The sequence below is a fragment of the Aulostomus chinensis genome, chromosome 15, assembly GCF_037954235.1.
Source record: "Aulostomus chinensis isolate RoL2024-O1b breed Wild chromosome 15, RoL_Achi_v1.0, whole genome shotgun sequence".
Lineage (NCBI taxonomy): Eukaryota > Metazoa > Chordata > Actinopteri > Syngnathiformes > Aulostomidae > Aulostomus > Aulostomus chinensis.
The window spans coordinates 1,307,645-1,321,770 of NC_141334.1; the positions used below are offsets into that span (position 1 = coordinate 1,307,645).

Below are 14,126 nucleotides of genomic sequence, written 5' to 3' on the forward strand. Positions count from 1 at the left end.
ATTTGCACAAATCTCTCCAACCACTGAAGGGTTCAGGTATGTGGATAAATACCATGTGCATGCGTTATCGGCTTGCTCTGCTTCCCCATGGCACATTTTTAATTGGTTCAAGTGTGTGTGTGTGTGTGTGTGTGTGTGTGTGTGTGTGCGCGCGCCTCGTACTGGGGTTTGCCTTTGGCCTGACACGTCAGCTCCAGGTTCTCTCCTTCCCTGGTCAGACCCTGAGGAAATTCCACCATGATCTTGACCTCCGGTTTGTCTGGAAGCAAGAGACAGAGACAGAGACGGAAAAATAAATGATGTGACAACAACAGACGAGGCATACGTCCACCTCCGCTGCACATCTACATTCAACTCCTGTCTTTCACGCTAATTCCTATTAGCATTAATGATGTTGATAGCATACAGAAACATGGCAGGAGAAACATTCCATGTCAAGGTTCACTGCCTATAATTCTATTGAACTGATCAACAGCACACACTTGCAATTAAGTATATATGAGCTGGTCCTAGTTGTACTGGAAAGGGTGTTGTTCAATGTTCATTGTAGTTGGAATACACAAAAGCAACATTCCCATCAACAGCAATGAGCCACGACTGATTTATGCTAAATAAGACAATATGTCAAGGGCTTACGGGAGTTTCTTACTGAATCTTCCTGTTCACATCATAGAGAGTAAAATCTGGCGCGTGACTGAAGACCCCCACCTCGCCCCCACGCAGCGGAAACAGGTTCATCTGGAGGGATTTGACACTGAGCTTAGTAACCGGACCAGCGTACGCCTCGGAACTCCAGGGCTACAAACTGCAGCTGTAAACTAGTCGTGTACTCAAAGTTCAATTTTCCCCTCGCAGCAAACACAAATGATAGCTTTTTAATGACTGCTTCCCCGTGCAGCTCATGGCTGCTAAGTTTATGTCATTGCACTGGGGAAAAAAAGACAAACTGAACTTTTTTGAAAATGTGACCAAACCATGATCTCATTGGATACTAAATGAGGAAGAGGAACTTTTGATAGAATGCCTTATTGTCCTCTTCCAAATAAAAAGTACTTTTCTGTAAACAACACAAGCCTCCCCTGATCATTGAAGCTGAGGACTTTTGCTACTTTCTTAATCTTAATAGACGTTTAATAGATGCAGTCCTTTCCCTGCTCTACAGTTCCATGATGTCCCAGTGTTTATTATTACGCAGGACTAATCTGGGCACCATTCCACTTCCCAAACAACATTTCCAAACACAATGCTTTCTCTAATTATGTAGCCTCCCTCAGTGCCGGCACACAGACAACACAGTAGAACCGCTCATCAGCTTCACAGGAATAATCCCCCGGGCTCCAGGATGGAAAATTAACATACACAAGAACAACAGCCGTGACCCTGCGGAGTTGGAGGTCAGGTCAAGTTCATGTTGCGGAACGGCAACTTTTAGAATGTTTGAGCTAAACAAACGCTCGCTCCTGGTGGACTTGACTTGCCATTAAGTACAGAGTCCACAAGACTACAAACCTGAATGAAACTTGCCCTTCGATTGCATCAAATCACAGTAGAGCGGCGCTGCGCCGACTCTGCTGGGCCGAACAGTGATGGGATTTAAAACCATTCAAACACCAAAACACAAGCTAAAGCTTCAGGGAATGATTGACATGCTGCGGTGCAGCCGGCCTGATTATTTCCAGAGAGGTTACATGATAGAGTCGCAATGTGAGGGACAGGATGCTGCTGAAGAGCTGAGGCAGCTGGAAAGCAAATGTGTTGTTTTGACAAATCAGAGGAGCGTTCCGACAGTCGCTGCTGTCACCTCGGAGAGAGAGAGACCAACTTCATTCTGGACAGGAACCGAATGGTTTATTCACTCTCTCATCCCAGTCTGAGAAAAGACTACAACCAACAACAGAAGTCGTGTGCTGACGGAGAACTTAAGAACACGCTTGAGAACTCCTGAAGCAGCACTGGTCAGAAAAGCAGAAGGTTCCTGGTTCGATCCGCTCACCAAGATCCAGGAAGGAGGGAACCAAGCACTGAAGTATTTGTATTTTACTTGGCTAATTATTTTTCTGACAACTTTTTTTTAAAGATTTTTCAGCCCAACATTTGAACACAAACAGAATATGTACTTCTAGTCCTTCCATGTTTACATCAGCATTGTGCTCCGTTATCCTGGTATCCTGGCTTTGCGTCATCGTTCTGCATGCTAACCTTAATCCCACCTGCCGCGTGTTGTTGAGCTGGTGGTCATTTTACCATAGTGCCTACTGATTGGATGCTGGAATAGTTTTCATCAGGCCGTAGTGTTTTATGTTATGTGACGTAGTGTACTGTGGGCTCCTAGGTGCAGTTTTAGGTCTAAATACGCAGGGAAGTGCTTGCGCTCTTACACAGACACAGAGAACTCAGAGCTGAATCACGACTTCAAAGGTGGCAGTAAAGTTCCACGCTGCCGTCTGACCTTCCCGGCAACAAGCAGCGTGCGTCTGGCCGTCCATCTGTCTGAATCACGGCCCGTCAGCGGCCGGCTCTCAGTCTCGGTGATGGACAGCAGATGGGCTAAGAGCCAAGTCTTCTGCTCAGTGGGCACGTACGAGTTTAGACAAAAGCCTTTGGTTTTGTTTCCACTGCAGGCACAACACGCCGTCCTGAAACTTCGCCTGCGCTCTCACATCATCATCATCTGACCTTGTCAACTCAGAGTCGTAAACATGAAGGACGCCAAGCATCTGTAGGTTGTTTGGAGAGCCTCAAGTAGTTATGGCGGAGCGCTTATATCTCTGCCTGATGGAGAAATACACACTACACTGCAAGAGGCGCATACTGTCACTTCAGTGGAAATGAAATAGTGCACAGCGTATGCACGGGCGCCGTTATCATTACGCTAACTGAATTATTTGCTTTATTGTATGTCTCACCTCATAAGCAGAGAAGACAGCACTATCCATCTCGCCACAGCCAGCTGACCGTACGGGAAACAACCAGGCAACAGAGCACAACATTTCTGCTTCGCCTATGCACATAAACATTAGAGGCTTATTTAATTATGCCGTCTCCAGACGGTGAGCTTCTTTAGACATTGGTTGACACAAAAAGCTGCATTCTACTCAGAAATTGGAATTCCTCTCTGTGTGGCCAACGTAAACCGCCTCCCGTCTCAGTAATCAGTGAACAAGCGTGGTATCACAGACAGAACAAGGCTTTATTTTACATAACTTCCTCCATTAAAGGAGCTCAGACTGCTAATTGGTGACGGCAAACACAGAACCTGCTCAGTGTCGTTCCTTCTATCAGTGCAGAACATTAATACATGAACAGCTGATTCATGGCGTCATGTGAGGAGGTCCTGAGTCGTGTGAGGAGGTCCTGGGTCGTGTGAGGGGTCCTGGGTCGTGCGAGGAGGTCCTGAGTCGTGTGAGGAGGTCCTGGGTCGTGTGAGGGGTCCTGGGTCGTGTGAGGGGTCCTGGGCAGAGATTTCTTGCTTCTGTCCGTCATGTTTCTATCAAAACTTTGAGCAACATTTGTTAAAAGAACATTTACTCTGGGTCTCCACCACTGCTGACATCGGCTGCTTGTTCTTTTGAGGTTCTAGACCTGCTCTTTGTGCCTCGGGATGGCTTTTGTTTCGATTTGGCGCAATACAAATAAAGATTGATTGATTCATTCATTGATTTACACACAAAGGGGCTGAATGGAACTGCACCGTGTGTTCACTTTAGCCACAGTCACAGAGCTGCACGCTAACTTGGTGACCCCGCATGAGTAGAATTATCCAGCACGACGTCCATAGTTCCCGGCATAAATACACCGTGAAAATGAACAAGTCAGACACACCGACCGGGTCAGAGAAAGAGGAGGCTCGCTGCCTGGTGCAGCGTGTGAGGAGCAAGACGGTTGCACCTCCTGCACGGAGCGGCGTGAGGCGGCAAGCAGGGCAGTCCGTCCAGGTGAGCGCTCAATCACAGGGCAGCAAAATGCCATGCCGGCTCTGTACATGAGCTGATCTCATGTTCTGGTTCTAACAGGTAAAGGTTAAGTTGCTACAGAGCACCGTTCTTTTAGGACGAGCTGGAGGCCAAAGACGAGGCCAAAGTTGTACTAAATACCACATTAAATAAATAATATAAAAAAATAACAGTTTGCTTCCATTTCCAAAGGTAAATATGAAACGTGGCTACATCGACATCTCTATCGCTAACGGTGACGTGCTGGTGGCTGCGGCCGGGTCGAGCGATGAGTGTTCAAACGAAACACCCACACAAAAACATCTCTGCACTTTACTGCAGGAAATAATCAAGCAACAACTCTGAAACTAAAATGTGTCACTTCACGTGAAAGGCACATTTGTTAGCATTGCATTAGCATTGCTTCGTCATCAGTGCACACTGATGACGAAGTTCGAGGACAAAACAAGATCCAACATATGCAAGCGAGCCAACAGGTTTGAAAAATTATGGGAGACTTTCCTGAAAAGTTTTGAAAGCCTCAGAATCGGCTGAGCTTCGCTGGAAAGGCAACGGATTTGTTGACTTCTCTCTTTGAACCGCTAAACCTCCCCATCCTTCTGTTTGAAGACATCAATACAAACCTTCCTTTCTGCTGACTTTACCCACCTTTCTGTTGTCTTACTCTACATTATAAAGCCGGACTTTCACCACAGCAAAATACGACAGGGAGGGAGTTCAACTGAAGCTGCAGCATGGAGGCAGCTAGGAGGTTAGCTAGCAGGGCTACAACTGAAACAAGAAGCAGCAGCTCACTTCAACGCATCTGCGGAGTCTCAGTAAACTTGTGGGACAGTAAAAAAAGAACTAGACGTAAAAAAATGCTGTATTTGTAATGTATTTTCTCCATGTTAAAGCCAACATTGCCTGATATCGTAGATTCAGAATTCTCTCCGAAGAACTCTGCTTTTTATTTCGTTTTTTTTTTTTTCAACTTTGGTATGAACTCTGAATGGAGCTGAGCTCTCCGTAACGATGGCGGCGCGCAGGAGAGCTTCAGCAGAGTGAAAATGTAGGAAATTGATGTCCTTTAATTAGAAGAGATGGAACAGTTGACTGTGCTGCGCTCCAGTCTCCCTCGAACCTGGGCAGGAGCAGGAGTTCCCTTCAATGACACTGCCATCCATGTCACACACCAACGCTCCGGTTGGGAGAAAGCGGCACATTCATGCCATTTAATTAGACGATGGAAGTCTTTACGATTGCAGGCGAGTTTCCTCAGTTGAGCTGACGACACATTTGGAAGCAGGAACGTGCCAGTTTCCGGCTTAGCTGAAGTACTTACACTGCACCTCCAGATATTTCTGTGCCTGGAAGTCCTTGACTGCGGGATGGTCGACGATGCAAACCACAGGTACGCCGTCGTCCTCCTTACTGACGGTGAAGGTGAGCCGGCTGGTTACTGTGTACATTCTGTCGTAGGTCAGCTCCACTTTGGGCTTTCCTGTGGGAAACATCAGTGACATTAGCACAGTGATACGGTGCATCTGAAACATTAACGAGGACTAGAAGGTCCCACAACGCCGTTCTCTGCGGCCCGCAAGGTAGGTGCTAAAATAGGTGGCTGCTTCATGAATAACACAAACCTGTGATTGGAAGGAAAACATGTCTGAATGGGGGAGCCGCGGCTTGGCTCTCATTACACTCTGAGCCTGTAACATAACAAGCAGGCGAGTTGCTCCTCGTACACCAACATATTAATTCAGGAACTGTAATAAACCAACGCTGCGTATCTTTGACTTCAGTCCAGATCAACCTGAAAACTGGTTGTGAAAACTTGACATTATGGATGTGATGGAACCTGAATCGGAAATACTTTGTTGATCCCTGAGGGGAGACTGGGCAGCAGTGCCTGACAGAGTACCAGTGTTTTCCTCGTACCTACAGCTCCTGTAATTTGATCTACAATGTCTAATTTAAGAAGTTAGCTCGAAGGCCCGGGGGAGTTACCAGGTGAGAAGTTGGCTTTTGGTCTAAACTACGTAATAAACTACGTACGCTGTCCAGCTAATCTACATACACCTTAATCGTTTGCTGCGCGGGTGGCGCTCAGCTCCAGGGCTCAGTTGCTTTTAGGTGCATGTTTTTCTCACGAAAGTTTAAGCATGAACTCAGCGGTGACACCGGCAGTGTGGAGGTTTAGTCCCTCCACCTGTTGCTGGGTTCCTGGAACACCTCCCTAGGGGGGCGTCCTGACTAGATGCTCAACTGGTTTCTGTCTCGGGAGCAGCAGGTCTTGTCCAAGTCCCTCGTGGACGGATGAACCTCTCAGCTGATCCCACCCAGAGACTCCAGCCCCCTCCTGAGGAAACTCACATCAGCCACTTGCACTAGTGATCTGGTTCTTTCGTGACCCGTATTTCATTCCCGTCCACTGACCACTGGATCGAGAGCTCCACCCGGCCGGCCAGTCCCACAGTCCCCCGGCTGGAGAAGCACTTGGGTGGAGAGAAACTCCAGAGTGGCATCAGTAAAGACGAATGGTCAAATTAAAACTGAAGTGGCCATTCAAGTAGAAGCAGAGACACAAACTCTCCCTCTGCGCTTCACTCGCTCACATCCTCCTGGACCAGGAAGGTAGTCGTGTCTACTTAAATAAAATACATCTCTCCAGTTCGACCACTTGGCCCAAAATATTCTTTTATCCATTTGTAGAGTCCTCATGCTGGGGTAGAGCAGGGTAATTGAAATCACCCTGTGGTTGTCTCGTAAGACTTGAGGCTAATGGCTGTCCTGGTCCCTGTCACTCAATGCAGTGTCCTATCTTCCGCCCCCCCCCCCCATTTTTTCCTATCTGTCATTCTTTCCTCTTTCTTAAAAGAAGAGAAAATAATGACCTGCATTGTTAGACCCAGCAATGCTTGAGCTCTCTTTTTTCATGGCTTTTACTGCTGTGTAAGCTTTAGAGCTGTGCTATCAGCGTCGAGCGCATCTCCATAAATCACTAAACAAGCAGGATAAGAGCGAGGGCAAGGATGGAAGCGTGAGATGACGGGTGGGAATGTTAGGAGAGATGGCTGGATTTACATTGGCAAGCATGACAATTGCAACCTTTAAATGATATTTAAGAGAGACAGATTAACCCTTGAGGTAATTACGTTCAATTCAGGGGATGTTTAATTAGAAATAATTCTACTGGGCAAGAAGCCACAGCCAAAGGCAATTTAAGTAATTCAGCCGAAGTGTCAGGACTTTAGCACCTGCCACCATTCTTTTCTTGCCATCTTTCATTTCCTTTCACATTTTCAGCTTCAGCAGAGCACCACCATGATTCATTCACCGCAGCGTCAACTAGCCGGAGTCATTGGAGCCCATCACCAGAGCACGCTGTCCTGCAGAGATAGAGGTGAGCGGCGACTAATTAGCCTGACAGCGTCAACAAAAGTGACATTGAGGAAATGACAACAATGATGTCAGTTGTATATGCAACATTTCTCCGTGTAAACAGGACAGAAGGTGGGTTTTATTAGAGGTGTTTCTTTGGTCTGTCGTGACATCTTTTCACCCGTGGACAAATTGGATGAAAGCATATGGAATGCTTCCAGTGCAGAGCTGAGAAAGGTGAGCGCTGAAGTACCACTGGCTATTGTGCGATGGCAGAACATTGCATGTGTCAATTGTGGAACTTCAAAGAGCGCTGAGTGCCGGCTGTTCAGTGAATGGCAATTTATTCCCAACAAGTGTGAGCAAACAGCAGCGGTGTGGGGTGAAGGGGCGTTCGCCGTTATACCACGAGCAATTCAGTAAAACAAGCAAGGGAGCATTGTTTGAAAGCTCGGCTGAGAATCCTCCACTGGAGTCACGCAACGCCGACAAATAAAATAACGTGTTGAAATCAAAATGTGGCCGCATCCAATTGGGTCGATGGCCATGAAGAGCTGGGGATCCTTTAGCAGCTTCAACCTGAGGTCGACGCCAGCATGTGACCATCAATACGGGGTAAAAGGTCATTTCTATTTTTAGCATTTCAGCCTACTAATGCGCAATAGCACTCATGATCCTCTCAGCCTGTCACCACCTCCCATCACTGCTGGTGGCAGCTTCCTGTCCTTCGTGTATCTGGACCAATATCTGCTATTGTATAGTATTTATAAACAGTATATGCAGTATATACAGTGTATACAGTATATACAGTGTGTCGAGAATATGCAGTATACACAGTGTATACAGTATATACAGTGTGTAGAGTATACACAGTGTGTCGAGTATATGCAGTATACACAGTGTATACAGTATATACAGTGTGTAGAGTATACACAGTGTGTCGAGTATATGCAGTATACACAGTGTGTAGAGTATATGCAGTATACACAGTGTGTAGAGTATATGCAGTATACACAGTGTATATAGTATATACAGTGTGTAGAGTATACACAGTGTGTTGAGTATATGCAGTATACACAGTGTGTCAAGTATATGCAGTATACACAGTGTGTCGAGTATATGCAGTATACACAGTGTGTCGAGTATATGCAGTATACACAGTGTATATAGTATATACAGTGTGTAGAGTATACACAGTGTGTTGAGTATATGCAGTATACACAGTGTGTCGAGTATATGCAGTATACACAGTGTATATAGTATATACAGTGTGTAGAGTATACACAGTGTGTTGAGTATATGCAGTATACACAGTGTATACAGTATATACAGTGTGTAGAGTATACACAGTGTGTTGAGTATATGCAGTATACACAGTGTATACAGTATATACAGTGTGTAGAGTATACACAGTGTGTTGAGTATATGCAGTATACACAGTGTGTCGAGTATATGCAGTATACACAGTGTGGAGAGTATATGCAGTATACACAGTGTGTCAAGTACATGCTGTGTTTTGGCTGTAACCTGCTACAGGACATGAGATGAAAATCAGCTGAAGCCAAACCTCCTACGTTGTCCTCCAGATATTTGACTGAACATTGTCCCTCACAGCTAAAGATAACAAGTGCTTTTTAGGTTACAGGCGCTACTTTAAGAGTTTCACTGTCTTTATTTGGTTGCTAATGAGTGTGTATTGGCCTGCGACTGCCAATACTGGCCTGTACACAACGGTCAGCAGAAACAAAGCCGTGCAAGAAGTTGTGATGTTAACGGCGAGTTGCAAGCCAAGCTCTGACCTTGCAACATTGTCAGATTGGTGCTGACCACAAAGGGTTTAATGTGCTGCAGTGTGGAGGTGAAGCTGCTCTGGGCTTTCCACACAGCTTCTGATTAGGACCTTTGTTTCAAAGTCTTTACAAAGCTGGCTGCCTGGGCTCTGAGGTGGAACCGCCTGGCAGGAGGCCTGTTCACCCCTGAGCTCAGCTCAGACTTCTAACGCTCCGCTACCTTTGATGAAGGCATGAAAGTTGTCATGGTGCCAACAGGCTCTGGCCACCACTGCACATCCACGTCGCTTTAATGGAAACTGTTCAGAATCGCAGCAGAGCTCCATTTGGAAAGCAACAGCAGGAGCGTCGAAGACAAAGAACCAGCAGAGGAGGAAACCGAACCTGAGAACGGTTCATTTCCAGCGTTTGTGAAAGTGAAAGTCAACGTACAACGAGTGCAGTGAGGAGATAATTTTCTGCTGCTGGATGTATTTGCTGTCAGTAACTCGCTGGCCGGATGCTTAAACAGGTGGCAAACCCGCCGCTGACACACACCAGAGCGAACCTTCACTCACACAACCGGTCCTGACCTGCAGGACCCCCCATCAAAGCACAGGCCAGTAGGGGAGGTGGGACTTTCGTGCTTCAGCACCTGCACCAAAGGTGAGAGCATTCCTTCGTGTTTCAGGTCTGAACGGAAGTCAGAGCTGAAGCGCTCCAGGCTCAGAGGAACCTTTATTCAGAGGATCAGAAGGTAACAAACAGGAAACAGCAGAAAGTAAATATGCAAAATGAAATTAAGGAGCCGAACAAAAAAAGAAACCCTGCAAACACGAGGAAATCTAAAAAACAGGAGTAAATGAAATACTTTACACTGAAGTCATTTCCCTCAAGCTACAGATTAAAAACCCAAACCCGGTGTTCCACCCTGTGTTTTTACCGGCCGGATGCCTTCCTGCTCACAACTGACGAAGACCCTTTCATGTTTCATTCATGGACCCACGACATATTTTGTCGACAGATTGGTCCAGAAGCAATTATCAGGGTATGAAAATAGAACTGAATATTCTAATGTGCTAGAAGAGTTGTTTGTGAGTAGAACGTGAGAATATGTGTGGTTCTGTGTCAGCAGGAGACATGATGGACATGTGGCTGTGGCTCAGGTTCAGATGGAGGTATTAGAACTCAGGATCTGGGCGGACCAGCAGGTCCAGGTCACAGCTGATCTGAGTCAGGTGTTCTGTGCGGCTCTGATGACGGTGTGGCGCCCACGTACCCGGGAGCTCCTTATCTCCCTTCATCCATCTGATTGTGGCGGCCGGCTTGCTGCTCATGGCCGTGCAGGTCATCTCTGTCTCGTTGCCCTCACTCAGGATCTCATCGTGGGCCTCGATGATGGGGTTACCCGGGGGAACTATGACAGAGACAGAAAACTTTGTAAAGAGACAGAATCTAGGAGGAAATGTGGATGTTGAGACAGATTTGTATTTGTACTGGTTGAGACAGGTATTTGTATTTGGATAGGAGAAGGAATACCAGTTCTGTTCCTGTTTTCATGGTATTTTAAGGACGTTACTTAATAAGTGTTGCCCACGGATGATAAACACATCTGTGGTTTCATAACTGGAGCGTTACAGTGTAGAACTTTTAAGTTTCAGTTCACTCAGTTCCCAATCCACTCCTAATAATACAGGCCAGATTATAGCGCTAATCTCACTCAACCAAGCTCTGCTGCCATCTTTGGCCTCCAGACCGTGATAACGGCGTCTCAGTTCCTCTCTCACGGCGAGCTTTCATCGTTTTAGAGTCACGACCAAAGAATCTTTCATATGTGGTGATCTGAAAGTCCTAAGTTTGACCAAAAGAAGCTTCAGGTCTTTCCTTCAAACCAATGGCAGTTAAAATGTGTCGCTTCATAAATGTGCGCCGCGGCTCATCCAACTCTTTGATCGCCAATAACGAGATTGTCCAGCAATCCCTGTTATCACGCTTGTGTGGTCGAGGACGCTGTTGTGCACACGGTGACAGAATCCTGCAGATGCAGGCCCAAATACAAGAGAAGAAGAAGAGGGAGGAGCTCCTGAAGACGGATGGATGTTGTGGTTCCCCAGGGGCCTGTGGTGCCGCACCAGGCCCCCTGAGAAGCTCCTCAGAGGGGCAGTGGACGGATGCTCGAGTGGTCTTGGGACCAGGACCACTGCTATCGTTGCTTCTTGATAGTGTAACATCAGTAACATCAGTAACCACACCGAGGGAGAGAAAAACAACAAATACAACAATGTGGTTTTCTCAGCTGCTTGTCTGAAAAGAGCAAATTCAAGAGTTGGAACAATAAAGAATGAATGAACTTACAAGGAAACTTTGTTTGTTTGTTTTAATGAAAAAAAAAACAGGTTTTGTTTTAAACCTGAGCATGAAATGTTTGTGGGGGTGTTGAAAGACGAGCTGAAAAAAGTTAAAATAGAAACACTGACAGGGAAACGTGAGGTTCTAGAATCATAATCAGAGCCAAGCAGTTCTACATGTGAGAGTCTTCACCATCTACCAATAACATCCAGCGTGTGTGCGTGTGTGTGTGTGTGTTTGAGAGTGTTTTGCCGTACTTAGCACAGTGATGTCGGCGTAGGCCTCCTGCGGGGGGTCTGTGTAGAGCTGGCAAACATATCGACCCTCGTCTGACAGCGAGACATTAGACAGCGACACCCGCAGCTCATTGTCTGAGAAGTTGACCAGCTGAAAACGGGCGTCCTTCAGTGCTGAGGGAGGGAGAACACAGCAGTTTTTAATCATTGCTGGCATTTTCACACACACACACACACACACACACACACACACACACACACACACACACACACACACACGCACACAAGCAACACCCTGCATACACAGAGGGAAATGTTCAATCTAATTCTAACATTAAATCACATAATTATATATAAGGGTTATTGATTCAAAATATTTCAAAGCATTTGGAGAGATAGTGTGTGTGTGTGTGTGTGTGTGTCTGCGTGTGTGCGTGCGTGTGTGTTTCATGCTCATCACATGAGCCTTCTGGGATTTGCAGAGATCTCTGACGTTCACTGAGCTACAACATAATTGCACAAATAAACTTTATAACACTCATCATATTCAATATGTTGGAGTCGCATCTCCTGCTGCCGCGTTTCCACACTCCTCAGAGTTCCGTCGTTGCTCCTCGTGAAGGCTTGATACGCTTCCACCTGTTCATGTGTGTGTGAGTGTGTTTGATCCTCCAGCTTCAGCCTGACAGGAGGAGTCAGACATCATTTCTCTGTGTTTGTTTGTCTCTCAGCAGGACCACCAAGAACTATCAGGCTGGTTTTCACCGAATGTGGAGGAGGGGTGTCATGTGGGCCGGTACGGAACCTGGAGAACATGTGGTACGTCAGTGGCGTGCAGCAACGGACTTTAAGCAGCCGCAATAGCTGAGTTTGGTCTGCGTGCCCTGCAGCACAGATAGAGCCGTTTCCATGGTGACGGTGTCATCTGACATGCCTGCAGGACTGCGTCGTCGTACGATGAAAAAAACATCAAAAGACCTGGGACGAAAACATAAAGCTGTGTCGCTCCAGTGGACGTGGTCAGCGCCACTGCTCCAGCTGACAACAGCGACATGAGGACACGCAGCCGCCGTGCGCTCGCAGCGGCTGACGTGTCAGAGCGAGGACTTGCTTTGGTTGAACGTGTTCCAATCACCTCCATCTTATTTAGTCAACTTCAGAATACTGCAAAACCGAAACGACAGACTTTATCGTCCAGGGAGAAAAGTTGAAATACGTCACATTGCAGACGGCGAAACGCACGCAGTGACGCTGAAGATGGAGGTGGGCTTGTTGATGGCTTGATGACGCCTTAAAGGGTTTGCTGCACAGTGGAGAATTCTGAGAATGATGATTTTGGGCTTTTTAAATACAATTTGATAGATTAACACTTACACACACACACACACACACACACACACACACACTCACACTCACGTGCACGCATGCAAAGAAGCATAAACAAACTTCCCCTCCCTGACCTCAGCTGACTTCCTGCTCGCAATAACAACCTCAGTAAAAACACTAGAGGCAGGAAATAAAAAGAGAATATCACAAAATAAAATTCAAAAAGAAATTTATGAGGCAAAGTTTTGAAATTAGTAAATCAAAGATTTGAGTGCTGAAGGGAAAAGAAGGATAAAATTTAAAAAATGAACAGAAAAGGACAAATCAATGAAGGAAAGAAGTGTTAGCACGTAAAAAAGGAGAAAAGTGAACTAAAAACATTCAAAAATTGGAATAAAAACAAGTTCCAAAGTAAAATGAGTCAAATAAATGAAATTCAACGAAACGCCAGGTCAGCTCCAGGATATCAGGTCCTTCGTATGCGTGTACAGTTCAAACGCAGCCAGATTAATTAGTGAGACCGCTCAGGTGTTGGGGACCTGCTGCCCTTCATGTATCAGATGACTGCGGCTCCAGCCGTCGCCATGGAGCTCTGCAGCAGCCCGATAAAGTCTGGTGGCTGCCGGTGCTGGGAGACGTGTGAGGCCTGCGGGGCCGTGGGTCCCCGAGACCGCGGGGGGGGGGAGGCTGACTGGAGCCTGGTGATGCAGCACAGAACACAGCGACGGTAAACAACAGAGAAAAATCAAAGACGCTTCGCTCCCATCAGGTTGACGAGAAGGTGCTGCAGCGCACGTGCTGAAGTCCAGGCTGCTGTTAACAGAGGTTAAACCTCCAGCCGGCCCACGGAGGAGCTCAGGGCAAACCCATAAATCCTGCCTCTTCCTTATCAGCAGCCACTTTCATCTTGCCTAACCTTGTTTGCCCAGCGACCTCAGCACACTCGATCAGCTGTAATATAGAATGACAACATGTGGTCAAGATGAAAGCGCAGCCGCCTCCATCCCACCTCCGTGTGCTGATAAATCCTGCTCTGATTGACGGCAGCTCTGGCGTCTTTGCGCTCCTCCTTGTATGGATCTGCATCAAACGCGGGCGCCTCCGACTCCAGATGGAAACAGAGGAACCGC

At 46.8% G+C, this 14,126-nt stretch overlaps 1 protein-coding gene across 7 annotated transcripts in view; it reads right to left on the reverse strand.

The window, feature by feature from the left end:
- cadm1a (cell adhesion molecule 1a) overlaps positions 1 to 14,126 on the reverse strand; it is a 330,811-nt gene that overhangs the window by 43,323 nt on the left and 273,362 nt on the right. For all 7 annotated transcript variants that reach the window (XM_086225948.1, XM_086225944.1, XM_086225943.1 and 4 more), the window contains 4 exons: positions 11,692 to 11,844; positions 10,365 to 10,502; positions 5,278 to 5,436; positions 163 to 259 (listed from right to left, as the gene is read on the reverse strand). In XM_086225948.1, coding sequence (XP_086082074.1) covers positions 163 to 259; positions 5,278 to 5,436; positions 10,365 to 10,502; positions 11,692 to 11,844 — 547 coding nt within the window. The remainder of the gene's footprint in view (positions 1 to 162; positions 260 to 5,277; positions 5,437 to 10,364; positions 10,503 to 11,691; positions 11,845 to 14,126) is intronic.